Source organism: Mugil cephalus, chromosome 8 (assembly GCF_022458985.1).
Source record: "Mugil cephalus isolate CIBA_MC_2020 chromosome 8, CIBA_Mcephalus_1.1, whole genome shotgun sequence".
Lineage (NCBI taxonomy): Eukaryota > Metazoa > Chordata > Actinopteri > Mugiliformes > Mugilidae > Mugil > Mugil cephalus.
This window is the reverse complement of record NC_061777.1, coordinates 13,215,975-13,240,681: the sequence shown is the minus strand read 5'-3', so window position 1 is coordinate 13,240,681 and position 24,707 is coordinate 13,215,975. Positions and strand designations below refer to the sequence as shown.

At 41.1% G+C, this 24,707-nt stretch overlaps 4 protein-coding genes across 5 annotated transcripts; 2 read left to right on the top strand and 2 right to left on the bottom strand.

Moving 5' to 3' along the window:
- Window positions 1-1,940: 1,940 nt before the first annotated feature.
- On the top strand, window positions 1,941-5,384 carry sftpbb (surfactant protein Bb). Of its 2 annotated transcripts, none has more exons than XM_047591947.1 (11): window positions 1,941-2,108; window positions 2,268-2,317; window positions 2,512-2,607; window positions 2,825-2,947; window positions 3,027-3,158; window positions 3,269-3,349; window positions 3,443-3,626; window positions 3,704-3,864; window positions 4,140-4,220; window positions 4,377-4,493; window positions 4,902-5,384. In XM_047591947.1, exons 1-11 carry the CDS (start codon window positions 2,057-2,059, stop codon window positions 4,944-4,946), a joined length of 1,122 nt encoding a protein of 373 aa, XP_047447903.1. In that variant the 5' UTR covers window positions 1,941-2,056; the 3' UTR covers window positions 4,947-5,384. The 2 variants fall into 2 exon arrangements, with proteins under 2 accessions (XP_047447903.1, XP_047447902.1); XM_047591946.1 differs by having other exon boundaries at window positions 3,027-3,164.
- Window positions 5,385-5,431: 47 nt separating this feature from the next.
- On the bottom strand, window positions 5,432-9,365 carry usp39 (ubiquitin specific peptidase 39). The gene is made up of 13 exons (XM_047591932.1): window positions 9,157-9,365; window positions 8,773-8,851; window positions 8,587-8,681; window positions 8,366-8,502; window positions 8,052-8,204; window positions 7,736-7,961; window positions 7,564-7,638; window positions 7,315-7,382; window positions 6,910-7,098; window positions 6,478-6,620; window positions 6,170-6,305; window positions 5,967-6,053; window positions 5,432-5,691 (listed from the first exon to the last, which is right to left on the bottom strand). The coding sequence occupies exons 1-13, from the start codon at window positions 9,215-9,217 to the stop codon at window positions 5,638-5,640; spliced, it is 1,503 nt and encodes a 500-aa protein (XP_047447888.1). The 5' UTR covers window positions 9,218-9,365; the 3' UTR covers window positions 5,432-5,637.
- A 180-nt stretch (window positions 9,366-9,545) lies between these two features.
- c8h2orf68 (chromosome 8 C2orf68 homolog) lies at window positions 9,546-12,779 on the top strand. Its single transcript, XM_047591993.1, has 4 exons — window positions 9,546-9,795; window positions 10,490-10,605; window positions 10,697-10,842; window positions 10,933-12,779. The coding sequence occupies exons 1-4, from the start codon at window positions 9,686-9,688 to the stop codon at window positions 11,053-11,055; spliced, it is 495 nt and encodes a 164-aa protein (XP_047447949.1). The 5' UTR covers window positions 9,546-9,685; the 3' UTR covers window positions 11,056-12,779.
- Window positions 12,780-19,095: 6,316 nt separating this feature from the next.
- mat2ab (methionine adenosyltransferase II, alpha b) lies at window positions 19,096-24,021 on the bottom strand. The gene is made up of 9 exons (XM_047591944.1): window positions 23,773-24,021; window positions 22,972-23,049; window positions 22,745-22,867; window positions 22,540-22,652; window positions 22,301-22,444; window positions 21,981-22,199; window positions 21,715-21,897; window positions 21,462-21,595; window positions 19,096-20,876 (listed from the first exon to the last, which is right to left on the bottom strand). Exons 1-9 carry the CDS (start codon window positions 23,864-23,866, stop codon window positions 20,774-20,776), a joined length of 1,191 nt encoding a protein of 396 aa, XP_047447900.1. The 5' UTR covers window positions 23,867-24,021; the 3' UTR covers window positions 19,096-20,773.
- Window positions 24,022-24,707: the final 686 nt, after the last annotated feature.

Here is a 24,707-nt window from a genome sequence, read left to right as displayed (position 1 = left end):
TATGTATAACGAAACAAGTATAAGTGAACCTGTGTTCCGAGTTATTGTTCTACAGTGAAAAAATTATTGTACATGGTGAGAATATATAAGGAATTATATATAAGTGTATGAAAATAATGAAGTTAAGCATGTGTTATTGCACAATCTCAGGGTCAGTATAGTTATAAACATGGGTTATATAAACCAGAGTCCCCTAGTATACAGGGAATGTGTACTGGTATATGAAATGAGGTGAACATGAATAATTGCACATTATCAGTATCAATATGTTTATAAATAATATGGGTTCTGCACCATCAGAGTGAGGAGTCAGGAGAACATCCTGAGCATAGTCCTGAAGATGTTAAAAGACATCAGCCGCCTCAGAAAATAAAGGCGACTCTGGCCCTTTCTGTACAGGGCGTCTGTGATCTTTCCCCAGTCCATTATCAATGTGAACCCCCAGATACTTATAATCCTCCACTATGTCCACATTGACCCCCTGGATGGAAACAGGGGTCACCGGCACCTTGGTCCTCCTCAAAGGAAAGAAAACAGTGGACTCCTTGTGTTCGGATGATGCTGGACTATTTCCATCACACTTGTTTCAATAAAAAGTGGCAATGTCTTTTTCTCCTCTGTTAAACGCCTGATATTTATGTTTAAGCCCTAAATCTTCATCTTTTATATATATTTATAAGAATATTCAAAGATGGGAAGCAACAAACTATTGCTGGTTAAATAAAAGGACTCCTGTTGCATTTCACTTGGTTTTGTTTTCATTAAAAAATATCTTAATTTATTAATTTGTGTCTTTTATTTTTTATTTTATTTTTATAAGCACTGACAGCTGCAACAACATGCTAGAATTTCAATGAGGTGCTGATCACATTTCAGCTGTAACAAATGTAATACATGTAATAGTTATAGACCTATTATATTTCATTTATGTGTCACTTAATAGCTACTGCAACAACAGAGTCTTATAAGAACTGACAAATGGTAAACTGATGGACTTTGTTATCGTTGTCTTGCACCAAATACAGTGAAAACGGAGCTGTGCATATCCAGCAATAAAGTGGCCTTCAGTAAGTGCACTTTTATCGATGTCTGTGTTGAAGAAAGAGAATTTTAAAGCAGTCAGTGGCTTTTTATGCTCAACGTGGCAAGTTCTTAAGTTCTATAGACACAAGGGTAAATATGAGAAATACTGGGAATAAATCTATAAAAGAAATACATGAACAACACTATACAGATAAAGATGTTTGTTTCAAATATGTAAAGTATAAAGCACAATTCAGCACCCTCCTCCTCGTCAAGCTTGCTAAACACACGGCAACAACAACTGGGATCCACAACGATAAGTTGCATTTTCGTACAAGTGCACATAGCATTGATTTCTATTGGAAATGCTGTTAACTCACATAAACACTAAAAGAAGCCAACACCTGATGCTACAGAATAAAAGTTAGAAGTGTTATGACGGATTCTCAACATTCACACCAAAGACTATGTATTATTTAGTTTTAATAATTCAATAATTGAATTAATTTAATAATTGAAGCCGCATGCTTCTCACGCAACATTGTGTCAAGAGGAGGCAAACTCAAGCGTATACTGCCATCTACTGCTCATTTCAGAGGTCTTCATGGGCTTTGTTGTTTTATGTGAGTTGTGTGACTCATAAAAAGGATTTCAGGCATATTAAGTTTTGTTTGTACCTAACCAGATAAAATAATAATGATAATAATAACAATGAGACTAATTCTCTATTTGACGTAAGTAGTCCACTCATTGAGAGTCCTAGGCTAAAATAAACCACGACCTACAATTTATCTATATTGCTATTTTTGACACAGATTAAATTGTATTCAATTAGTGTTAAATGAGTAGTTGCTAGTTTATCCAGGTGTTATCTGTCGAAGTGTCGTGATTTACAGTGGAGCTTTTTTTTAATAAAGCGCCTGCGCATTAGGGGTGACGCGGCTGTATTTCCGGTGCGACGCAAACACCAGCGCTGCTGTTTCTGATAACGCAAATCAGCTGCTCTTCATTTCCTCCCCTGCTCCCTCAAACCATGTCTGCATCGGGCTTCATGTTGGTGGTCTTCGCGGTGTCTCTGTGGTCCGGTAAGGTCAAATTTTATTGTCTGCATTAGAGCCCCCTGACTAGTCGCCATTAATCCTGCAGCCATAAATCAGGTTGCTGTTGTGCTTGTGTTTATAAATATTTGCCTTTGTCTGCCTCGTAACTCATAATCTATTTCTGCATGGGTATTTTCAATGAAGGAGACGCCAGGGCGGTTGTTGAACCTTTGTCCCTCGATCAGAGACCTGTGGTAAGCATTTATAAATAAACACATGTGTAAGATTACTGTATTTACATGACATCTCATAAAAAATATCATCTAAATTATTTCAGTATTAGATAATTCATTAGATAATCTGTGAAGTAGTGCCTTATTTTATTTTTTTTTTTTTGTTTGTTTTCCTAAAACTGACCATTGCTCTCACTGTGGCCCCTCCTGTTCAGACCAGTGTCCCAGGTATAGATCACACGCTTACATGCCTGCCATGCCGCCAGATCATCCAGGTGTCGGCCAACATGATTTCCAGCAGCCAGGCTAAGGTATTAAGACTCATTGCAACTTTCACTTCACTATTTTGTGGAACTCATTTGGTGGGTGTGGGCGGAGTACAACCGTAAATGTAAATAGATATTCCTTTATCTAAATGTCAGGGCTCCTAAATGCAACTCCCATTGGTAAAATGGGTTTCTGTTTGTGCGGAAAAACAAATGTTGTCCACACCAGTCATTAAGCAATTTTCGTCACTTTCTTTAACAGGAGACTGTATATGAAGTCCTGCACGATTTGTGCCAACGCCTCCCAGAAGAAAAGGCAACAGAGTGCGAGTCACAGATAAAGTCTTATCTCCCAAAGGTCCTGCAACAGACACCTGCTCACCTGGTGAGTTAAACCTATGTTTAACCTTTTCAGAAACCATGGGGAGATTACTGTTTAATTTAAGAATCTTGTGTTTTTGCAGAAACCAGCAGAGGTCTGTGTGGCATTTGGACTTTGCGTTTCCCACAAGGAGGAAGAACCCCAGAAAATACCTCCCCGTGTCGCAGTTAAAGAGACACCCAACTCTGCACTTGAATCGGGAACCAAACCCCATGTCAGTGTAAGAAAGCAGAAGTGAACTGTAAATGAAAGCTGAAGTGAAAGTTAACTTAATTTATGTGCTGCTTGTGAAAATGTCTCTTAAAATATTAATCTTGTCTCCAGGAGCAACTCAACCCTATTTGCACCCTGTGTGTGCTTTTTATCAAGAAGCTGGAGACTCTGTTGCCCACAAACATGACTGAGGTATATCTTTTTATCCCCACTTTACCCCGATACAGATGCATAGAGTCAGGCCTATTATGTCAATACCGCCATCTTGTCCTTTTCGTCCCACAGGAGGCTTTAAGGAAGATCATGGGAGAGGTCTGCGATCTGATACCTAAGCATTACAAGGAACAATGTGATGATTTTGTGGACAAATATGGCGTGGCCATCATCGACTTCCTTTTATCTTCGGCTGCCCCTCACACGATTTGCGCCCTTTTGCACCTCTGTTTGTTCAAGGAGCAGCTTGGACCAGGTTAGCCACGTTTGGCATCAGTAAATTTGGTTATAATTTGTTTACGGTGCTAGACCTGACCCTCAGCTCTTCCTTAGTGTCACCAGAGTTCCCAGAGCTAGTCGTGCCCTCAGACTGCGAGTCCTGCCGTACGCTGGCTATGCTGAGCCGACTGCACCTGGGTCTCAACGCCACTCAGCCTCAGACTTCTGCTTTCCTGCAATCTGTGTGCGTGGATCACCCGAAGGCCATCCCCAAGGTCTGACTCTAAGTTCCTGCATGTGCTCCTAAGAATGTTTTACCGAACATCCTTCACAACATTAAATACTTTAACTCAGTCAACATAATTTGTCATTACCCAACTGTCTTGGGGTTGTAGTTACTTGGCAGATTATAATGTAATCACTTTCTATTACTGTACGTACATTTATATAATAGCCGTCCAGTTTGTTACTCATAGTTTTCAGAAAAGTGACAATCAGGGACATTTTCCACGAAAACAAAAAACAAACAAACTGTTAACTCTCTTTTCAGTGTGAATCTTTCACCACAATCTACGGCTCTCAGCTGCAGAAGGTTTTGGGAAACCAGATGGATGTTCCGCATGCCTGCGAGGTAAAAATACGCTAAAGCATTATCAACTTAAGGAAAAGGAAAACAACATCTGAGAACTGAATGTACTGCTTCATATAAAGAACCCTATTCCCTGCAGCACCAATCATGAGCAATGGTTCATATGTTCGGGATATTTTTGTAACATCCGTCCTACAGAGAACCAGCCTGTGCGCAGCTGTGAAGAAGCAGCAGGTGGAGCCGCTGGGACAGAATCCTTGTACTTGGGGACCAAGCTTCTGGTGCAAAGACGTTGAAACTGCTCAGAAATGCGGGGTAGGTCAAATTCATTCTTTCTGAGTTGTTGGCTGATAATATCAATCAATAGGTCACTGAAAATTACAACACAAAATGTGCATCCTGTTTTTAAACAAAATGAAATTACCAGTGCCTATCCAAAGTAAATCACTTTATCTACTGAGGGCTTCAGTTACCCCTGATGTTAGTTTCATAATAAAAACTACCTACCACCTAACTACTAATATTAAGCACTTCAGTGAATACCAAATTTATGGAAACAAGAATTCACCTCTCACGGTCTGTACTGAAAATATGAGTATAGTCACTTATTATGTCTTGCTGCAGGTACATTAGATTGAAATCAGTTGAGTATAAAAACTACTTATTCCGTACCATTCTAGCACAGAGACTCATCCCAGTTTCTGTTTCGCTCTTAATTTGCAGAATCAAGCCTTCTGTGAGAAATACATGTGGAAGAAGCATGAGTGAGGAACCCTGCCAGACTCCAGCTCTGTAACCGTGTGCACTTGGTGACTTGATTGTATTACACTGGTAAACCGATTATTGTTATTAATAAATGTAATGCACTGATTTTTTTTTTATCTAAAGGTGGTGGTGGTGGTGGATGGATGGGGGAGTGGGTGTGGGTGTGGGGGTACGTTATTTCGGTCATGAATGAAATACTCCGTTTCGCATGACTGAGGCTGGCAAGTTTTGTGAACAGTGTTATTTTATGTATTCCTATATGTGATTATGAATGACTGGCAATAATACCGTTGTAATGAAATAAGTCACAGAGTTATAAGACAATTTGTACAAGTGGCAGGTCAACATATAGTAAATGCAGATCTGCTTGTTACATTGTATTACTTTTTTGATGATTCCTGTCGCAAATGACTGTACAAATAAAAGTCCCAAATTTAAATTAATCGGATGTGTGTTACTTAAATTTAACATACAAACGGAGACGCGTGTCCTGGAGAAGGTTTATTTAGAAATTTCCAAACAGTAAAAAGATAAAAGTGTGAAAAAAAAAAAAACACGAAAAAGACCTTTATATTTATTTACTTATTGAGGTTGTTAATAATGTCCTGCAGTTCTCCCGACAATGTCATCCTTGATTCTATTTTTTTCAATCCGTTAAAAACCCAGCTGTTTTCAAACAAAACTTCTGAGGAACTTACTCCCCCATGTGGTTGTTTGTGTCATCGTCACTCTGTTGTCTCTTCCAGATCTATTTGAGAAAGACATAATTAGTAAATCTAGGACTCCTTCTCATGTTCAAAGACCATATTTGCTTCACAATTAATTAAAAGTGAAGTTAGTTAATGCATCATTATTCAGAACCTCACTACGTTACTACAACTGCAAGAATTTAAATTAAACAACCCTTAAATACCGATAGTAGAGGATGTAACGTCTGTACAGACGATTAGTCTTTAAAAAACAACGCCTTGTGAATGTTGCACAGAAAAGTACGACACAGAATGAGTCAGTAGGTAGACTTGCCTGGATGTAAGCCTCTGACAGCGTGATCATCTGTGGGAGAATGTCGATCACCTGCAGGTCCTGCATCTCGTACCACTTCCCAGTACCCTGATCAAACCAAGAGCCACGTTACAGTTTAAGACAACGTACATTCATGCGACACTGGCTTAAGTTTACTTCTTTTCTTTTGTTAATCCCACTATAAATTTCTATCTGCTACTTACATGATGCAGAACATGTATCCTGTACGCTCCTTCAGTAGGTTTCCCATCATGCACTACGTTTGCAACAAGATCATAAGTCGTGTTCTTCTCCGTAGCTTGAGCTTCTTCTGTCAAGTACTCACGAAGATCTACATTCCTGTTGAAGTGAATACAAAGTGACATAACTGACAAGTCGATTCTTATATCAAGAACAAAATGCACATACACACAAGTGAGCATAATAAAACAATAAATAACGTTATTAATTACTCCCATCAACTTATGTTGAGGCTACACCCCTTGTCCTATAGAACAGGAACAGCACTTACGTGATAGGGAAGTTGACAATGGTGGGGTTCTTTTCCACAAAGAAGTTGTTCTTGGTGAATCTTTTGATGCAAAAGATGAGGTACGGAGGCAGTTTGGTCAACTGGAACCTTTTGAGAAAATTCTCTTTGTAGGTTTTGTATTCCTGAATATGAACGAGACCGGAAAGCGCAGTAGTATATTGTCACTGTTGAATTGTTATTTACAGTTAATAGACTAAATCTATTTTATAATTCTATATAAAACTAAATTTAAATAGAGAGGATGTATATAGAAATTGGACACTTTGTTCTAAGATTGTTTGTATCTGAAAATGATACAGTAAAGTCTTTGTCCGTAGTAATAATAACAGCATTTAGATATTAACAATTGCAACACTGGTATCTGTTTTGCTTTTGTTCATCAAAGTCGGCGCGGTGTGGACGAATCAGTACCTTCTCTGTGCTGCCATTGAACTTGCCCAGAATGTTGAAGAGAGGGACCTGCGGGATGATAAGCTGCTCCTTCTCATCCTTGTACAGTGGAGCAGTTGGGAGGTCGAGGGTCAGAAACAGGAAAGTGGACTCGGACATCTGCTCCTGGTACTCCTCTGTCACAAGCAAAGCCTCTTTTTCCTCTGGTGGCTAGAAATATTTGAAAAACATAAACGTTAGAGAGGAGGGTGCGTCAGCTTTAGTTCAAATATGTGACAAAATAAATCCTTCCAAATAAAAAGAAGCATTTTATAACTGTTTATCACAAAAACCTTGGTCCAATTATTTAACAATTATTAATTTGTAAAGCCAAGATACATTAAATATTCTTCATGAATGATTTTAAAACATAAGCAGGAAACTTACTAAATCTGGGTGAGGAAGTTTCTTGGAGAATATCCGCATAGAGCCTTGAAATGCTTTTGTGATGATCGCTGAGGGCAGAAACAGCATTAAGGACAGAGTTTAACATGCATTTTTCCAAAAAACCAACACATTTTAAATTCAGGAAAGTAACAGAGATTCTGCTTTGGTATCACAGTTAAAAGCTTTATTTGCATATGTTATAACTTAACAATTAGGAGTCAAACTCCCTCTGATTATTCTTCCACTCACATGGCTTTTTCTTTGTGCCTCCAAGTGCACCATGCAGAGCGTTCAAGAACCATGTCATGAAGTCCACAGCATCTCCTGCAGAACAGGAACAGAATTAGGCTCCAAAAGGCAGCATGTTTTAAAAGCCTGCTTAGCAACAGTTACGTATAATTTAGATAATCCAGGGGATCACCTTGCTTGGTGATTTGGAAGTTCTTCTTGCTGCACAGCACCACAGCCTGCAGCATCTCATGCGGGGACACGTGAGCCTTGAAGTTTCGCGGATTCCAAAGCTTGCGCATCAGTTCGCCGAACCTCTGCACCAAGAGAAACATGATGTCCCCAGGTGGCCTGCGGATCCCTCTGTAGTTCTCCTCCTCCAGGAAGTAGTTTCGCAAAGGTGGCACATTGGAAAACGCCTGAGAGGAGGAGGTAAATGTGGAATGGTTGATATTGTCTGAAATAATTGTCCTAAAGCCCAGATAAGACATATAATTACTCAGCCATACCTGTAACACAACATTGGCATAGTCATTGGCTTTGATGTTGTTGAGCCCTACGATCCCCGGCAAGTAGGTTGTACCATCGTAGGCTCGGTACAGTTTACCCTGCTTGTCCAGTCCTGAAATGTGCTGCTTGGTGAAAGTTGGCTTCAACACGTACTGCAGAAATAGAAGTTGCAACAAATTAGTGTACTGTGTTATAAGTGGTGATGTAATATTTTATAAGCACAGATATCACTACATATTAAGGTCAGTCTGGCAGTAAACTCAGTTTAATTTAATATAATAATATGAATTCTGTATTGCATTGCTTTACTTACTGTTATGTCTTCTAGTGATGAGTCAATGATCTCATAGTTGTCTGGCAGACAGTAAAACTTGAGTGTGTGCAGATTGAGGAACACATGATGTGTAAACTGAACACTGTGAGTGTACGCGTGAGACTTCAGACCTCTACCTGCAAGAAACAAGGAAACGCCAAATTAGTCAAAGTACAACAAGGAGTTTGATGCCTGGTTAACACGTGAGGTCATCTGCCTACCTTGAAAGTATTTTCCACATATAAGGCAGGCGTAGACATTGATGTGGGAGAGAGAGATGGAGCAGAGTTTCTCAAAGTCAAAGTCCAGCACGCTCCTGAAAAATCAACAAAACTGGAAATTAGTTGTGTTTGATGCGGCTAACTAGCATTTAGCACTGTTATTAGCCATGGACATGTAACTCTTGCCTGTTAATGGTGTCAAGATAAGGACAGTGCCGGCTTCTTCTGTCTTCTACTACACGTCCCCGTCCTATTTTGGTTGCCACTGCAACAAAAAGTGAGTCATAACAAACACGGTCAAAACAAATTGTGGACAATTGTTTAAACGCAAACTAGCTAAACATGCTAGCTAACCTAGCCTAAAGGTTGTAGAAGGGTGCTGATTTTCATACACGGAGTGTTTTGGACGAGCGGTGCATATGTTTTAACGACACAGTCATGGAACAGCCTGTCCCCGCCTGTGTGTTAACTGGAGCAACCCGGTAACAAATTCAAACGCACCAGCGGCTATTGCTACATAGCTACAAGCTAATCAAACGCAAGACAAACGTTATAAGAAATTACACCTACCTTCGTCTTCATTGTCGTCATCGTCCACATCGACCTCTCTTTCTCGCTTAAGAGAAACCATCGCAATGCTTAGCTTGCCGTCTTAATGTCCACACAACATAGAAGACACGGCTTTGAGTCAATTGGAAGAGATGAATGGGTCAAACACCGTACACATCGAAACTCGCGGCGGTTGGACGCCGGAGATCGCGAGTGGCCCACTTAGACATATCCCGGAGTTTGAGAACAAACCTGCATATGTTTAGCGGGTTATCACTACTAAACTACAAGTGAATATATGGAAAGATTTGCATTGTATGAGTATTTCTGTTTAGGTGGGTTATATAAGGTTGAATAATTAAACTCTGTTGTTGTTTTTACGATTTTGTGTTTTTTTAAAACTCCGCGAGTGTTATAATTGGACAACAACTTACCGTTAGCCAGCTATAGCTATGTAGCTTTTTGTCAGTACACGGTACTCTGATTGAGACTTGTTGCTATCATCGGTCGGCTTGTACACATAGCTGTTGTATTGGAATCTCTTGTTGAGATGGATATTTTAAGGGACGATGGAGAGCATCCGTTGAAATACAAACGTGCGGGCCGCCTGGATATGAGCCACGGCTTCCTGCACCATATCCGGAGAAACCAGATTGCTCGGTGAGTTTTTCAGCTACCGATAGCTGATGCTAGTAAGACGTATACGAGCTAGTTCAAAACATTCAGACACGACAGAAGTAGTTGCTACATATTTTGTACATACAAGTAAATATTTAGCAGTAACGAAAGGGGCTGTAGAATAATGAATGATTAAGACACTTTTTAAAACGAAAATGTCTCGCAGGCCTCTGGTTTTGGTTGACAGAACACAACTGTTTATTGAGGAAAGAAAATAATCACAGGTTGATTTTAATGTTTAAATCGAATCAGAGCGACAACGAAGAAACAATCGAAGATATGTCGCTTGACATGACAAGAACCAGGGAAAACATACACGTCTAAATTTAGCCAAGAAATGTATGTGCTGTGTTTATGTTTCCTCCCCTGGTTGTTGGGCTGTATCAGGTCTCAGGGGTGTTTAGTGTACGACCTGAAGACCTTTCTTTCTCACCACTGGCACCACAACATAGCTATATGAAGTATAACCAAATAGTATTTCTGTTTTTGAAATGCATTTCAGTGAATCAAACTTGAAGGAATATAAATAAGTCAATTTGTTTTACACCACAATCCCCAGAGAATAGCAGAGTTGGTGTGACTTAGCACAGGAAATAGTTTATTTTGGTGAATTTGACAAGCATGTGCCATATATTTTCCACTCAATAACAAAAGCTTTGTGTCCTGTCTTTTCAAGTGACGACTATGATAAAGAAGTGAAGCAAGCAAAAGAGCTCCAGCGACGGAGGCACACCACAACCCCCCGGAAACCCCGTCGACCCGACATCCAAGTGTACCATCCTCGACGGAGACGTAAGATTGATGTGCTGGGGTGATTTTCTAGGTTTCTGCTGATGACTGGATGTACCCTGGAGTAAATAAATGCGCGTGTCCGTTTTCTCAGATGGATCAGAGCCGGGGGCTGGTGCTGACGCTGAAGAGTGGAATGAGAGCGGGTCAAGCACAGAGACGGAGACGCATGGGACTAAACTGTTCTGGCTTGACTATCAGGCAGACTGTGGCACCGTTACGTCCTTCCTTGTGCACAAGGTTCACGCACATTCTTTTGTATAACGTTGGTAGGTCTTTAATGTTTGCTTTGGTTTTAATTTTGTTGCATTTTTGTTTCTGTTTCTACAGGGGGATAAGCCTGAAAAGGTTGTAGAATGTGTTTCAGAGAAGAACATCCTGGATTCAGCCATGAGGGCAGCTCTGGAAGCTCGAATTCGAAAGGAAATTGATAAAAGACGAGACAAGCGCTGAATGAAAAAACTGTGATTATGATATGACAGGTTGCTACAGACACAGAGGAGCACTGATTGATTTACACTTCTGTGCTCCTTCATAGCATTGATATTGTTATGTGTTCGGCATAATGAGGACTCTGGGAACACGTATAGTTACTGTCAGCAGAGACCTAATGTGATGACACAGAGTCATCTAAAGGGGAAGAGAACTGCACTGATCACAGACAGTATCGCTGGGTGGCAACTGTGAGATTTTTGTTTATTCTTTTTTTTTTGTGAAATGTTACATCATACCTCACTTCACATTACTGGGGACTTGTAGTGTACACATTCAACTTGACTGGACCTGGGGAAATGTGTTGTAGGTCTCTTAACAGTGAGAGCTACAGTGTAAGACTTTTACATGTCAATGAACATTCAAGCCTTCACAGCGCGTTCACGGTGCTGATTAAGAAACGCAACAGCAGTTTAATGTCGGTACACCTCATACTGGAACTTAAAAACCTAGTGTCTGTAGTGACATTCCTGTGCGGGTGCACCAGTAGTGAGGCATTTTACGTGAACCAGCAGTGGTTGTTTGATGAGGAGGGGCGTCACCGTGGAACACAGCGTTACTAATGTAACCAAGGTTCTCTAGATTCACCATCCCTGGCCATCAGGAAGATATAGAACCCAGGAGCCGTCCAAGAAAAGTTTCTGATGCCCCAAATCAAAAAGAAATTCGACAACCAGAGCAGGGTATACCATTGGGAGAGTGCACGCCGGCAGTGGTTGTGCTACTCTCACTGACAGATGGGGCACAGTGACAAATGTTCCTTAACTACAGTTTTAAAACCAGGGTAGGCAGAAAACCTGTAACTGCAAACCAAACCTGACAGAGCTATCAATGTAAAGTCACTGCCTGTGTTTAGCGTAGACACTCATAATCTGCTTTTAGCGTAAACGACTGAAACAACCACTACAACGCATTTAGATGTGAGGATTAGGCGAAAGTAGGATGGCAGCTTATCTTTCTCCAGAAGAGGAATGGTTAGCTCGAAATCCAACGTAAGGCTGATGTAGCTTTACAGATCTCGAAATGAGTTTCATTGCATGTATTGTGAAACTCTTTAAAGTCCGTCTCCATTTTCTTTTCTGTTTTTTTTTTTGGTTGCTCTACAGTGTTGGCAGTTGTAGCCAGTGCTGGATGAGACATTTTTCGAGCCAGGTTTTCCACCACCCGAGTGATGCATGCATATCTACTTTTGTACATCAACTCTGTATTCGAGCCAACAGGGGTGCCCACCCTCTGAAAAGACCTCTGAGACACCTTGGATTACAACATGCAGAAAGGTTATTTTTAAAACCTTTCTCCTCAACGGGACATTGGTCTTGTGTTTACAAAGATCTCACTTTTCTGGACAACATGTAAACATTTTAGTGAACATTAATTAGCCTGTCTGTGATGTATCGTGTTTAGAAATGTAAAAAAAAAAAAAAAAAAAATTTAGTTTGATATTGATTCGGAGAGTCTTGTAGATGTGGCAGCAATGCTAATGTTGGCGACAGTGTATCATTGTTTTCAATGTGCTAATTTATTTGGGGTCCTTGAGACATTTCTTTTTTATGATGTAATATTTTTTGAGAACGTTTTACATATAAAGAGACATTAACATAAAAAGCCATTCATTGCTGCAGAATTGTGTCTGGATGTGAAACTGAACAGTCATAAAATGTGTGTGTTTTCTATTATTTTTACAATATTGGTGTTGTGTACATTTTGTAAGCGCCCGTGAAGCACAAGAACAGCCAAACACACAGGAAAAACCAAGGTGTTTCACGCAATGTCTTCAGCAGATGGCAGTGTTCGTCTGTCTTACGGCCTTTCAGGCTGTTTCACTTTCCACGTGCCTCAACAGCCATTTTCTATCAATTCTTCTTGTGTATAACATGCAGACCATAGAGTGTCGTTTCCATACCAACGACATTTTAATTTGGTTTTAAATTTGAATATGACGGTTCTTCCGCCAGTTCTTTCTCGTTTATTTCCTCACAGCAATAGACACATAATCCCCAAAGAACTATATAAAGTCTACACTCGTGTATATGACAAATGATACTGAGAGCTGCTCGTCTGACAAAATGCAGGGGGCTCAAAGAAGTTGCTGTGCATTGTCAGAAACCAGGGCGACATCTTACATACAGGCCAAGTTCAGTTTGACGACTGAGTCATGCTTATGCAGCTAACAAGTTAAAATACAACCCAGGTTTCAATTTTACTTAAAAACTCAAAAGGTAATTACGGTCTTGCGTAACATGTTTTGCTGCTGTAGCTCAACCATTGAACCTGAAACACTGGTAAAGTTGGAACCAGTCAGTAGTGATCAAACTCCCTCCAGTCAAATTCTTGAGACCTCTGAACCCAGTCCTCATTCCTGCTTCAAAAACACCGCAAGCAAAAGGCTTCTACAGTTTGTGCCCTTTCAAAGAGATTGAATGGCTGATTTTTTTTTCTTTCCTTCAACCCATGTGCATGAAAAGTGGAAACAGATTTCCAGAAAAGAATAAGTTGATTTGGCATTTGCGCAGACATTCTGCTGATCCGCACCATAATAAGAGATTAAGACACTGTTTTCATTAATGCATGAAAATATGCTAACTTCATCCTTCGCGCACATGGCGGGCCAAGTATGCAGTGTTACGTAAAGACTTGTCAAAGAGGAGTGCGCTCTGCGCAGCTATTGGTGGAACGTGGTCACTCCCCTCCAGAATGTCAACGCCCTGCACGCCAGCTCCCTTTTCCTTCCTTCGTTCAGCATGTGACTGAATTTGTGAGAGAGGGGACCCATTCACATGTCTCCCACCCTCCTGTTCCCCCCAGATTATCTCAGATTTCACAGATCCTCAATTGGCTGAAAAATGACCCAATCACACATCTCACCTTTGCACCTTCCCCTCCATCGGTGCAACCCCCTCAGTAGCAAATTATGTAACTCAAAACAATAGAATTAAGGCTGGGTTGGGCACAATGGTAGAGTTCAGCTGAAATACGTTTTAGGCAGAATGAATGAACTCCCGTAGACACAATTGTGCAACTATGGACACAGGTAACTATGACACAGCTCGATTTAAAGGTGCATTAGAAATCAGCCACTTCATGATGAGGTGTTATTTTTCAGCACAGCTAGTGCACGTGACGCTTTCTCTGTCGAGAAATTCAGAACCACTGGCTGAGAATACTTAACAAAATGTGCGTTTTCCCCTTCCCTGTCTGTCCATTACGTTCCAAAAAAGTTCCTTTCGATTTGACACACATCTTTACTTAGAACAAAAAGAAGAAAGAAGTGGATTTGATTTCGCTTTCCTGCACAACAGCAGAACAGCAAGCTCTTACAAATGTTGCATCAGCTATCGCCCGCTAACCCTTACAAGAAATCCCACTGACCTCGACCGAACAGCTGACCTGCCGACTATCGCACAGGCCGTGAAACAATTAAAGACGTTGAAGGTTAAAGTTATCTGTCATTGTTTCTACGCTGTGTTGTGTTTGGTTTCTCTCCTGGTTTGTTTGGGCTGGCGTGCGAGCTGAGGACAGGCGGTGCCCAGCCGAGACCTTTGTTGTGGAAAGATTCTCTTCCCGTTGTTATGGGAAAGCAAATCATCAGATTGACCAAAAAAAGTCTGTGTGAGGTATCAAGCCTCCTCCAGACCTGTTCACTTCATCATCCAAAAGCTTCTGCTACTGCCGCGATCCTGTTGCAGTGTTGAGTGGATCTTGCCCATTCAAGGCCGTGGAGGTGTCAACCCCCCCACCAGCATTCAGTTAAATATAGACGTTTGGCTGAGCCAGTGGGGCCGCGTACAGCTGCTGTAATTAAACGGCTACTGGTGTTCGATGGTGTCACCCGAGTATTAATGCTACTACTTGATATACTGTAACTGTAGTGATGTGCTTGGCCGGATTTCAAGAAGTACAAGAAGTACATCTAGATATCAAGTAGGGGTCATAAAATACCATTCACAAGGGAGAGCTTCCTAAATGCAGAGTATGGTTAGTAGTTGTCTTGTTTTAGACGGGCCCTATGAACACAGATGTTCCTAATAAACCCATAAACTGTTCGGATAGGTCCAGTCGCCTTAGTTTCAGCTTCATTTTTAGGACATATGTTGAAGACTTTTTTAGTAACTCTAAACCACATGTGAATACTCCAAAATAAGACGATGATTAATGTTAAAATTTCCAAATGAGCTTTAGTCAGGCAGGTTTTTGTACCTCAAAGTAAATATGAGAAACTCAAATTTGAATAAACCCACTGCTGGTAGGAATGTTCAGTTCATTTTAACGTTTCCTTTTCTTTGATCTAAAAGTTACATCCACATATTTAGATGTGCTTAGGCAAATTACAGGTGCTCAGGAAGTTTTTTTTGTGCATACAACTCGGGTGCTCTTTGGGAAGGGACATACAAAGCAAGGCACCAAGGCACTCCTCTAGCTCGAAAAAAAAAAGAAAAAAAAAAAAAAAAAACATTAAGCCACATTGGCTATTTCATAATGAAATGGTTTAAAACATGAGTAGAAAAAAAAGAGGGACACTGGGACACAACCCACACGTAGCGACAAATCAGGTAATCACACACCTGGTGGGCAGGCTGTGGGATCACAGGTAAATTAAAAAAACAAAAAACAAATAAATACAATCTGAGAAGTGGGCAGATATTAAAAATGTTCCCTAATTCATTTAGTTTCTTTCCTTTTGTGGAAAAATACACTGCAGCCCATTAATGGCTGACAAAGAGTGATCAGTCATCTGCAAAATGTCCCGTGTCGTTTTCCATTCAATCTTCTCCTCTAGGCAAAGTTAAACATAGCAATTACCTTCATTAACCCTTCAAGGCTGAAGTGTTCTGTGACTGAACCTGTTTCAGCAGATCGTCCAGCTGTCCCTGTCATAAAGTGTGAATGAGCTGACAAACATGTCACATTCTCACAGCATTCTTGTTCTCCCACCCCCTTCCCTCATTACCCAACACAAGCCGTGCACCTGAAAGTTAAATAACGTGCAAAAAAAAAAATAAATAAAAAATTACAATATGTAATAGTATGTCTTACTAATACTGGCATGTCTGTTCATGTCACTAACCGCTGAGGCGCTCTGCATATAGCTTTCAGTCAGAGTAAGATACCTAAGTTCTTTTTAAATTCCTTGGTAATGGACATTTTATTTATCAACTGGTGAAAACCCAGAGACCCAGTGAATGTACCTTAATTTCTCTAAAAGGTAGAGTGAAGTGGAGAAGAGTAGATTCAGAGCATTGAGTATCAAACACAGCTTATAATAACGACAATATAAACTTGTACTTATTATGGGTCTGAGAAATATTTAGACTTGCTCACACAGATGATCCCAAGGTCCAGTTCTGACTATGTAGCCTTTGTGGACGAGCTGTCACATGCTTTACACAGCCTTCCTTCACAGACTTGGCCAATCTTAGTTTACGTTGTCCCTGAACTTACCAAATATATTTATAACAGTCTTATCTTCGCACAAATTGCACACACAGATGCAGAATAATGTTCTCCGTGCCAAACTGCGGACCACGGGAGACCAGGCCTTTTGCTCCACTGCTCGTCGTGTCGTGAGGAATCTTTAACCTCTGGATGTTTTTTTTAAAGAGGCCTTAAGACTTTCCTGTTCAGACAGGCCTTTGCAATTTGTTCTTAACTTCCAGTCACTGGACCCGTTTTATTTATTTTTCTTAGAAGCCGTTTTTATTTTATAGGTCCTGGAGTTTTTATTGTGTATTCTGGGTTTTTACTGTACTTTTTAATCAAAAGTGCTTTATAAATAAAATTATTATTATGTTTGCCTTTCACCTTTTGTTGCCCACTGTTTTTAATGTTCTAGCCTGAGTCTTTGTGTTGTCTTTGAATTTGACTTCAAACAACACTTAAATTACAAGATAGACCAAAGTGATTTATCAGTATTTCTATGTATTAAAGGACACATGGTGGAATTTGTCATTTGTTTTATTTGGAAGACTTTTTTAGGATTACTTAATTCATCCCCGAAGGGAAATTAGGTAAAAAGGAATGAAACCATACAAGCTTTAGCGTAGTCAGTGAATAATGTGGTTGGGTGCAGCTGATTTGCATCTCTTCTCCTTGTTGCTCCATACTGCTAGGTCAACTTCTGCCGTGAGGTGATTGTTCTGTGCTTCACTATTCTGTGGTGAAAAACAGCTTTTTATGGTCGGGTCACAACCTATGTATGTATGTGTGCCAAAGTACTAACCGGTCACACTGACACATTCCTGATGTTTTGTCTCACCTCTGCAACCAATTCAAGGGTCACTTTGACACGTGTGAGTAAACCTTGATAAAGTGGTCCGAGTGCAACGCTGCAAATGCCCCTGAATGTTACACTTCATGAAGACTTATCATTAACCTTTTAAAAATGATGAAAACATTAGTGCTCTATTGTTTAACAAAGAATACAATTTTTCCTTCTTTTTTTAATTATTATTATTGCAGAATTTGTCTGTACCACTGGCCATTGTTCGGGAAAAGTACATGTGTATCTCACAGGATTTGTCGCTCCTTCTGGCGTTACACATTGTCTATTACACAAACAATCCTTTACTAACCCGTTCTGTGAAAAAGTGTCTATTTTGCACATAATGTAATTTAAAGCAATTTATTGTATAATGTGGAATAAAGGTAAAAGCTGTAAGCACTGTGACCAAACCAAAGGAGAATATAAATTAGTTTCATTAAACTGTAAATTGTAAAACCTGTTGCACAAAGAAATAAGCCTCTCCCTTTATGCATCTTGGAATGTTTACAGTCTGAATCATGGTGAAAGGTGAATCTTGGTCTCGTGCTTTTAAAATACCTAGTCCCATCCTCTCTGGCAACTTCTGGTTTCACAACACAAAACTACTAACATACATGTGCTTGCATTGAACACTGCGACAGCTGGCTGAGCCGTTTAATCTCTCTTGTCCCCACTAATAGTATACTGGTCTTTTTATGAAAGGGGCTCACTGGTGTCAATCTGCTCAGAGATGGACCAGGTCCAGGAGCAACATGTAAGACTGCCAATTTACCAATAATTATGAAACCTCCTGCTTCCACCAGATACTTTATGTCACACTGTTAAATGCAGTGAGTTTTCAAACAATATATTCTCATTGGCCAGTTCATTAGTTACACTAGTGAAAACAAATGCATTATAATGTGACAGTCCTGCACTAAATCCCCCTCCACGACTGATGGATGTAAACTGTGGTGCCGATAAACTGGATTAAATTAAGTACAAAAGTGACTCTGTTGTTTATCCAACTAAAATAACTTGTCAAAATAGGATCATGTGTGAATACAACACAACGGCAATACAAACTACAGTCTCTAAAATACAACATTAGTTTTCACTAGTTTACCTAATGAACCGCAAGTAAGCGTATGCTGCTGACATGTTATACACGTCGCCTGCAAGAATGAGCCGTTTTTAGTTACATGTAACAGATATGAGGATTAAGACAACCTGTCAGGGCAAAAGAGAATTCACCCATTCATTCCAATGACACCATAATAGTGATGGAAAAACACTGTGAACTAACAAAACTTGTTGAGTTGAATGTCGGACCACACAGGTATGAAGCAAATTGTTCAGGACAGGTCGGGGACAGTTGGTGGTTAAAGTGGCTGCTTTTATCCTTTTATCTTATCTCCATGGAAGCATGAGCAATGCACACAACTGCCTAGCATAGCTGCACACTGCCTCAAAGGCATTGAAACACAAAATGCTTTGCAATGTTGTTTTTCTTTAAGACATTGTTGTAATTCGTTACCATTGGGTGGAGTCAACCTGCTTGAGTAGGCAGCCCATAACGTGGGGTAATACCCCTCATAGCCTCATAGCAGTCGTGCAGGTTTGAGTCTTATAAGATGAAAATCGACACTTCCATTATTGCAAATGATTGCTTTTACTGTGGGGTTTAACTTGAGCGCATCAAGTTATTTATTTATTTTTTTTTCTTATCAGTGAAAATACAAGAAAAGCAATGAGACAAAGGATTTTGAAAGGAGTAGTTTATTACAGAGCATTTAGGACACTACCCAGCCTAGACATGAAGCATATTACAGTATAAGCTACTTGTTCCTCTGGAAGTTGAACGCATGTATGTGGGAGGGGAGAAAAGCAAAAAGGGAGTAGAGGAAATAGAAAAGGCACTCTTACACTTAACTGTAGCCAACAGGATGAACTCTGGGAGGTAAAGGGGAACAAAACTGTATCAACTGTATCCCACACATGTGATGGTTATGTAAACAAGGCTGGTTTCTCTGTACCACACCAACCAAATGTTGCCATCACATTTTTGGGGATAGGCCAAAGCCTTAGAATTGCACCAGACTTTTTTTTAAATAGGGATCTTAAAACTAATCCACCTGAAAAATAAGATCTGCAGTCCAAAAGTAAAAAAAAAAGGTTGTAAAATAGCCATTAACAGTAGCCAGTGACAACTTCTTGTTGAGGCCAACCAAAGCTTTTCTGTACAACACTCTGGGGCCTCAAGCAAAACACTGAAAGATCAAGTCAAAAGGAATTCAAGATTTAAAGCTGCCTTCTGAAAACTCGGCTTCTCTGTATCCACGCCGAGATTCAGAGAACAAATAAATAGTGTTGAAGTCTGATTCCTAGCCAGTAAGACTCTGCGGTAAAGAACACACCCCCTTTAAGAATAAAGACAGACAGGTTTCTCTGTAGCTACACCTGCAGTCGATAAACTTAAGGAGTAATAGGGCCTTTAGTCACTCAAAACCATAAAAAAGTGAAACTACATTTAAAAAGGATTAATTTAAAAATTGATTTTCAATGCATAACAATTTAAATTTCCACGGCCGTCAAGTAGAACCAATACCTCTGCAGACCAGAGCAGTGACATAGCAGCTTCTGACTTTTCTGTATTACGTCAGAATACAGCAACGGTCTGCAGAGGCATCTGAGGCGTTACGCTCATTTGAGAGCTTGAATTATGATTTGGCTAGCCCCATAGCCTGCAATGCATAGCATTTTTAGTGAAAACAGCAACAACCCTTGAATTTTAATTGTGCCATTCTAGCATCCTCCACAAAGACGAGGGGACACAGCAGCTAACTCAAAGAAAAAAAAAAAGTAACACCTGGTGGAGGAATTACTGTACCACACTGACACGGGAGGAATGTTTAAAAAAAAAAAAGCTAAAATTTTCTGGAGGACAATGCTGGATCAGAGGACCCTCAAACTATCAAATTATGCTTCTACATTGAGACTAACACCAGTAGCACCAGTAAATTAAAGAGGACTATCGTACAATGCCTAATATGCTACTGCCATGATACTGAATAGAAGACAGACAACATCAGCGAGTGTGGAATGCCCAAGGGAAAACAACTGAACGCAGCTACTCTGTGTCTAACAAGAAGCAGGGGAACCTCAAATATAGGACAACATGAAGCACTATGGGGCTTAAGTTCATTGAACCGATCCTGTTCTTTCAAACATCAAGTTTCCGAGGCATGCCTCTAAGGACCCAGCATGATACTGCAACCAGCAGAAAACAGTAACAAGACAAAGGAGGGAGGAGGAGGAGTGAGGAAGGGAGTCATGGTAAATGATAGCAATATTAGAGAGACAAGGGCATTTCACCCCCTGAACCCTGGAGGCTTCTCTGTAGTATACACCAACAGGCCTGGGGGGAAAAGCTTAACAGGTTTAGTATTTGAGTTTTTTGGGCACCTCCCATGGGAAGGAGTCTCGGCCAAAGTGGCCATAGGCTGCTGTCCTCTGATACAAGGGTTTCTTCAGATCCAGCTCCCTGGAATACATAATCAACACATTTAGCAGCAGTCAAACCCAGTGAACTCAGATGCACGCATTCATATTCACACAAGTGTTAGCGCTCACATTAGCCAGTGGGAGTGTCAAAGGCCATCCCCCGTAAATAAATGAATATTGATACTGGCTGGTGGAGTGGGAAACGTGATGCTCTGACACTTACCATGCCAACCAAACAGGACACTGCAGCTTGCAGATGGAAACCGCACTTATCCAATTTACAGAGCAGCGCTTATCTAACTAGGCTATGATGTGATTTCATTAGCCAGATTATAGTAATGTCTGCCCTAATAAAAACAACCTTTGCCACCACTGTTTGTATATGTACACGTATAAAGAATTGATGTCACAAACTGTAGCATTGACTCACAAAGGTAAAGATGGTGCTAGCTATTACCCTGTAGTATACAGTTAACACATTGAAAAAAAAAATCAAACACATACAAAAAAACAAAAACAATACTGGCAACTGAATAAGAAAAAAAAAATATGGGACGGGAAAGACGAAGGAGCCAGGAGCTGCCGATTCATTGAGTAGCAGGTGGCTTCAGGAGTCATACATTACCTGACAATGACTCCTGGACGGAGATCAAAGTTCTTCTTCACAATGTCAAGCAGCTCCCTCTCACTCTTGTGGGAGGTCCCATAGTGGAAGATAGAAATGGAGAGGGGGTGGGCAACTCCAATGGCATAGGACACCTAATACAGCACACATAGATGTATTATATCCAGTATCTAACACAGAAAACTTAAGGCAGGAACCTCTTGTAGCCCCTCTGTCTAAAATGAAGACTAGTGAATTTGATGCTACCACTCACCTGGACCAAGACTCTCTTGCAGAGCTCAGCCTTCACCAGAGACTTTGCCACCCAGCGTGCAGCGTAAGCAGCAGAGCGGTCCACCTTTGTGTAGTCCTTCCCAGAGAAGGCTCCACCACCATGGGCTCCCCAGCCTCCGTAAGTGTCCACAATGATTTTACGTCCAGTGAGGCCGGCATCACCCTGTAATAGAATTACAGAGGTTAAGCGGGTTAAGTTACTCACATGGTATGCAGTTCCTGAAAGCCACACCGTGAGACATTTACCTGTGGGCCCCCGATGACAAAACGCCCACTGGGCTGCAGGTGGTAGATGGTGTCATCGTCCAAGTAGATGCAGGGAACAACTGCCTTGATGACTTTGTCCTTCAGAGCATCTCTCATCTCCTCTAGGCAAATATCCTCATCGTGCTGAACGGAGACGACAATCGTGTGCACGCGCACTGGGAGCATAGCACCACGGTCCTGGCGGTACTGCACAGTAACCTGTGAGGAGGTAAGGCGGTTAATTTTCTACGTCTCCGGCATCTCTTGATAAAAGCAAAATGTGTGTGTGTGTAGCGTGGGAAATGATGTAACGGCTTTACCTGCGTCTTTGAGTCTGGCCGGAGCCATGGGAGGGTGCCATTGCGCCGCAGTTCAGCCATCTTAGCATTCAGCTTGTGGGCAAGGACAATTGTGAGAGGCATGCATTCCTCAGTCTCATCGGTGGCATATCCAAACATCAAACCCTGCAGAGCAAGATATATTAAGGCAGAGATTAAAAACGTGAAAAAAAGAAAAGGTCAGCCATTTGTAATTTCACTCCAGGCGCACCGCTACTGACCTGGTCACCTGCTCCAATGTCCTCCTCATTGCGGTCGACATGAACGCCCTGGGCAATATCAGGAGACTGCTGCTCCAAGGCCACAAGGACATTGCAGGTCTTATAGTCGAAGCCTGTGCAGAAGACAGAGCACAGCTGATTAACACCAAAGAGAACTCCCAAGCAATTCAGTATTTAAGCACAAACCAGAACGTGGTGACCACACCTTTGGAGGAGTCGTCGTATCCAATTTGGCGGATGGTGTCACGGACAACTTTCTGGTAGTCGACAGTGGCGCGAGATGTCACCTCGCCTGCCAACAGGATCATCCCAGTCTTGGCAACAGTCTCTGCACGAGGCAAGAAAATAAGAAAAATAAATAACATTTTACATGTCCACGTCACCATATGATTTGGGGTAATATGAGCAAGCAGAAACAAGAAGTGTCCTTACCACAAGCAACTTTGGCATCGGGATCCTGCTTCAGATGGGCGTCTAGGACTGCATCGCTAATCTGATCGCAGATCTTGTCTGCAAAAAAAACAAAAAAAAAAAAAAAAAAAAAAACAAAATGACACCGTGAGCCACGAACGGACGCAAACCAGAACACCGGGTCTGAGCATCAGCTGAGGCAGGTTAGCGCCCCCGGCCCGGTTCATATTCAGTGGGAGTGGCTCAGCAGACGCCATTTCAGCTGGTAACGGACACATGTGGTGGAGAAGAGAGCGCGCCAAGTACACGGGCACCGGAAAGAGTGCGCGATATACTGTATAAACGCTAAACAAAGATCTAAGGGATGCTATTAAAACGGCCTTACACGTTCTGTACGGAGGATCGCGTTACCACTGTCCACCGCGTGCTTCAAGAATAGCACTGGATGATAAAGCATTTACACAAAAACGGGAAATTTTTAATCAGAGCGGGACAATAATATATAATTTAACATCAACAGTTAACGAGTGACACGGACTACGACATGTTAGTTGTCGCTCGTTGAGACAAACGAGATCTCGGTCTATTCACTAAAGATTAACGTTAGCTAGCTAACATTAGCTTGCAGCGCGTGCTCTTGATACCGGCCTCGTTAAAGGCCGTTAACGTTTTAATTACATTTATACCAATTCCCCCCCCACACAAATTAAACGCAGAATTAACAGAGATGTTAGAGAATGGCGTAAATTTCTAAATGCGATACACTTCATCAGACAAGCGGCTGCAGGATAAAGACAAGGGGGCCGGCATGTTGGATCTTACCGGGATGTCCTTCTCCGACCGACTCTGACGTGAACAAGAAGCAGTCCTCGTCAATGAGGGAGTTATGGAAACCATTCATCTGTCCGTTCATCATCGTTCACGACTGCTTCTGCTGCTGGTACGACAATTTAAAGTGTTGTGGCGGCGTTTCTTGTTTTTCTTTTAGTTGAAGCAGTGCCTCGGCGTGTTTCCCTGCCTTCGCTCTGTCTCTGGGAGGACGGACCCTCTGTTGTAAGTGAGCCTCATGGCGCAGAGCTCCACTATTTATTTCTGGAGGCTGACGTGATGACGTAACAATGAGGTGGACCGTACCATTCAGCATATCCGGGGGACAAGCTTCACTGCAACCAAGAATGCCTTATCCAATTTGACAGAGGCCACGTGCTGACGCGATATTAGTGATAGGAGCGCCTGGTTACTAGTCAGGTGTGTTGGAAGATGGTGTGAACGGAATGCTCATAATTAAAAGTCAGTCGAAATAGTTGTGTTGTCAGTCATCCATGTCATGGTATATCCAAAAAAAAAAACATTTCAAAAGCAACTGGACTTTAAGAATTTTGAGAATACAGGTTTCGCCGCTCATCTAAGTAGCTTCTTCAGTTTTAAGGGAGATTTGAGATTTAAAATGAGTCGAGTTTTAATATGAGTTGTGTTGTCATGTTATGTTACATTGAGGGTTCATTTTAGAAACAATACCACTTTTAAGTTTGTTGCACATTATGAAACAGTTGATTTTGAAGCGTTAACTTCTCACATGTCTGCCACCCAGTGGCCACACGTTCACACACATCCTGCTTCTGCTTCTTCATAGTTTTCTCTTAATCTCTTGCTCCCAACACAAATACGCAAACACAGTTTAAATTCTCATGTGGGTTTTTAATAATAAACAAATAATAACCTAATAAAAGGCGTTAACTGAATCATTATTGGATTTG

Bases quoted from the DNA above. Each gene is read 5' to 3' on its own strand.
- sftpbb (XM_047591946.1), top strand. From the start codon at position 2,057: ATGTCTGCATCGGGCTTCATGTTGGTGGTCTTCGCGGTGTCTCTGTGG. The intron at 3,865-4,139 runs GTCTGACTCTAA...CTCTCTTTTCAG, and splicing joins ACCCGAAGGCCATCCCCAAG to TGTGAATCTTTCACCACAAT. The intron at 4,221-4,376 runs GTAAAAATACGC...TCCGTCCTACAG, and splicing joins ATGTTCCGCATGCCTGCGAG to AGAACCAGCCTGTGCGCAGC.
- mat2ab (XM_047591944.1), bottom strand. From the start codon at position 23,866: ATGATGAACGGACAGATGAATGGTTTCCATAACTCCCTCATTGACGAG. The intron at 22,445-22,539 runs GTCAGTAGCGGT...CTTGCTCTGCAG, and splicing joins ACATTGGAGCAGGTGACCAG to GGTTTGATGTTTGGATATGC. The intron at 20,877-21,461 runs GTAATGTATGAC...TATGTATTCCAG, and splicing joins CGTCCAGGAGTCATTGTCAG to GGAGCTGGATCTGAAGAAAC.
- usp39 (XM_047591932.1), bottom strand. From the start codon at position 9,217: ATGGTTTCTCTTAAGCGAGAAAGAGAGGTCGATGTGGACGATGACGAC. The intron at 8,682-8,772 runs GCAAGAGTTACA...TTGATTTTTCAG, and splicing joins TATCTTGACACCATTAACAG to GAGCGTGCTGGACTTTGACT. The intron at 6,054-6,169 runs GTAAGTAGCAGA...TGGTTTGATCAG, and splicing joins GGATACATGTTCTGCATCAT to GGTACTGGGAAGTGGTACGA.
- c8h2orf68 (XM_047591993.1), top strand. From the start codon at position 9,686: ATGGATATTTTAAGGGACGATGGAGAGCATCCGTTGAAATACAAACGT. The intron at 9,796-10,489 runs GTGAGTTTTTCA...TGTCTTTTCAAG, and splicing joins CGGAGAAACCAGATTGCTCG to TGACGACTATGATAAAGAAG. The intron at 10,843-10,932 runs GTTCACGCACAT...CTGTTTCTACAG, and splicing joins CGTCCTTCCTTGTGCACAAG to GGGGATAAGCCTGAAAAGGT.